Source organism: Panicum virgatum, chromosome 3K (genome assembly GCF_016808335.1).
Source record: "Panicum virgatum strain AP13 chromosome 3K, P.virgatum_v5, whole genome shotgun sequence".
In the NCBI taxonomy this organism is placed as follows: domain Eukaryota; kingdom Viridiplantae; phylum Streptophyta; class Magnoliopsida; order Poales; family Poaceae; genus Panicum; species Panicum virgatum.
This window is the reverse complement of record NC_053138.1, coordinates 55,063,678-55,066,483: the sequence shown is the minus strand read 5'-3', so window position 1 is coordinate 55,066,483 and position 2,806 is coordinate 55,063,678. Positions and strand designations below refer to the sequence as shown.

At 47.1% G+C, this 2,806-nt stretch overlaps 1 protein-coding gene across 1 annotated transcript; it reads right to left on the bottom strand.

The window, feature by feature from the left end:
* Positions 1–974: 974 nt before the first annotated feature.
* Positions 975–2,003, bottom strand: LOC120699711 (protein GOS9-like). The gene is made up of 3 exons (XM_039983755.1): positions 1,907–2,003; positions 1,597–1,800; positions 975–1,498 (listed from the first exon to the last, which is right to left on the bottom strand). Exons 1-3 carry the CDS (start codon positions 1,907–1,909, stop codon positions 1,241–1,243), a joined length of 465 nt encoding a protein of 154 aa, XP_039839689.1. The 5' UTR covers positions 1,910–2,003; the 3' UTR covers positions 975–1,240.
* Positions 2,004–2,806: the final 803 nt, after the last annotated feature.

Genomic DNA, 2,806 nt, shown 5'->3' with positions numbered 1-2,806 from the left:
TCCTCTCTTGCATTTTGGGTTTCAATTCTTCTCTTTTGGTGTGTTTTGTGTTCGGAGGAGACGAACCCTTGAATTCGTGGTTTGATGGACTCTTTGTGATGATTCTAATCCTTCTAGCCAAGTGCTAAACCTACTGGAATCGAGAGTTCTCACGAATTGGAGTTTTTGGGTTCTTGAGAAAACCCCAATTCTCTTTGACCTTCCCTTGATTTCTCATGATCTGTTAATATTTTGGGAAAGATCTTTTGGGGATATGTTCACGGGGTAGATGTGAAGCTATCCTCCAAGTTTCGTTGGATTTGGACGTCGTTTGCTCGAGATTTGCCGTTTGAAGCTTTGTTTGCGATATGTCTGGGTGAAACCGGTCTGACCGGTCTCTGAAACCGGTCTGACCGGTCTGGGTTTTTTGAACTCCAGCCCGACCGGTCTGACCGGTCGGAGAGAGCGGTCTGACCGATCCGAGTCTGCCAGTCTGCAGATTTTCTCGCTTGCTTCTGTGTTTTTCTCTCGCTCGTTCTAGGGGTGTTGTGTGTTGGTTTAGCTCTTCCATAACTATTCCAAACTTCACCTAGAACTCTTGAGGGCTTGTGGTGATTTTGGGATATAGGCCGACGGATTGATTTCGAAAGAAATTTTGATCGGCTCCCATTCACCCCCTCTCTGGTCGCCGGTTTCGGTCCCTCATATTTCCATCGGGTCTAGAACTGGTTATCATGACCGCGGTTTGTATCCAGAATCGGCAGTGATGATAATGCCCAGCACCATCGGTTGGTATCACGAACCGTGGTGGTAGGCATGACTTCACTGCCAGTTCATGACATGAACCGACAGTGAGATGGAAACATCATCGTGGGTTTAAACTGGAGGTGCATTAAAATTGCGATTCCTTTTCACAAGTTGTTGCGATTTTGCCCTTGGACTTTGCATATTTACCTCTGTATTGACTGTTGACTAAGGTAAAATTGCATTGATAGTAAAGGATAAAATCACAAAGTTAAAAAGATAAGGACAGATTTACAATTACACTATAAAGTAGATGTAATTAACAACGAAAGCAAATGCCTTATTCAAACATAGAAAAAACACTCCTACAGACACAGATGGTAGACACCAACATACGGGCTGGGATGACAGATCCCGATTTATTTTTACACGCACACACACAAAAGCTGAACACCCAAATTAACCAGTAGGTTCATGGTAGACACCAGCATATATACCAGCTGGGATGACAGGACAATCAGAAGGGCTTGACGTAGACACCGATGGCCGTCACATAGGCCTTGTTGCGGTGGGCAAAGAAGCCGACGATGCTGCCGTTGTTCATGACGGGGATGTCGAAGGACTTGGGTTCCTTGATGGAGTCACGAACCCCAAACGGTCCGTAGGCCCGGAGGTTGGTGACAATGGTGAAGTCGGTGATGCCGTCGCTTCCATAACCGTAGAAGCCGTAGAGCCCGTGAACTCCAGTCACGAACTCATAAGGGCCGAGGGTAATCTGCACATGGTGCAGGACAGAAAGGTCTCGCACATCACCAAAATCTGAAGGGCAGATTGATGTGGTAGCTAGAGTTGCAAAGCTTAGGGCCAGCTTACTGTGGTAGAGTTGCCACCGTCGCCGCCCCATTGGCCTGTGGTATGCTCCAGGCCGTGGGAGTCCTTGTAGGTGAAGGCGAGGGCGTCGAGCACCTTCCCATGGCGGATGGTGATGCTCTCCAGGCGCAGCGGCGCTACGGTGATGTCGCGGTTGCCCTCGGCCTCGGACGTGCTGCCAAACGGCCCGATCTTCACCACCGAGTTCTGCAACAGCCATAAGAACTGTATGAGTAATCGGTCGAGAAAATTAAACATTCAGAACTAGCTACTATGTATGTATTCAGTTGGAGGGGAAGAGAGAGGAGGAGACCATTTCGTTGCCGTTCTGCAAATGCTACAAAGACGAGATTGTTAGTATGTTGTTTGCAAGATATGTGTTGTGGATGGACACTGCATGATCGATCCATGATGAATCGATCTCTTTTTATAGGAGAGGTCTGCGTGCGTGAAATGGCTGCTATTTTGAGCACGGGGAAAGAATGGAAGCATGAAGACAAAGCATGCTCGGCCATAGCATGAAATGTGCCCACAAAATAAGTCTCGCATCCATGGTCCATGAGATAAGCCCACTTAGCTAGCTGGCTGCTGCTTGGTAGGTAATGACGACTTATGAGTCCATTGCATGTGGCAGTTTCTGGGCAAAGATGCATGTCCTCGTGTGTCACGGGCACTGGACGTGCATTCATCGAGCTCAATTTTCCATGCGCATGCTTCACTACCCTTCTATCACAATCAGCAAACTCAGCACATGTGAATTACTGGCGCGGCCTCCACCTCCATTGTTGGGTCGGTGGTCCAGTGTCTACCATGCCAAGAATGGATTTAATTGTGTGGCAGAGCCAACCTCTCAGCTGATCACTGTGTGACAACACGGGAACTTGTGTGCTGCCTGCCCTACAGGCTCACAGTGAAGTTGGTTAGCCGAGCTTCGCTGCAAAGCACCTGTCGATCTAATTTTCTATAATTAATTGATGGTCACAATAATAGTACACTCATACTAACTCAGTTCCTAATTAATTTTCTATAATTACTGCTACAAAAGCAATTTTTTAGGGCATGGGCAGAGTAATAACTACTAGTAGTTACTTATAATCCAGGCCTTCTGAGCTTTCAAGATTCAGAAAGTTAGACATGGAGCTCCTTGTAGCCATCTATAGGGGAACACCACTGGACTTGCTCGTATAGTATAACTTGTGTCCAGCTATCTGAT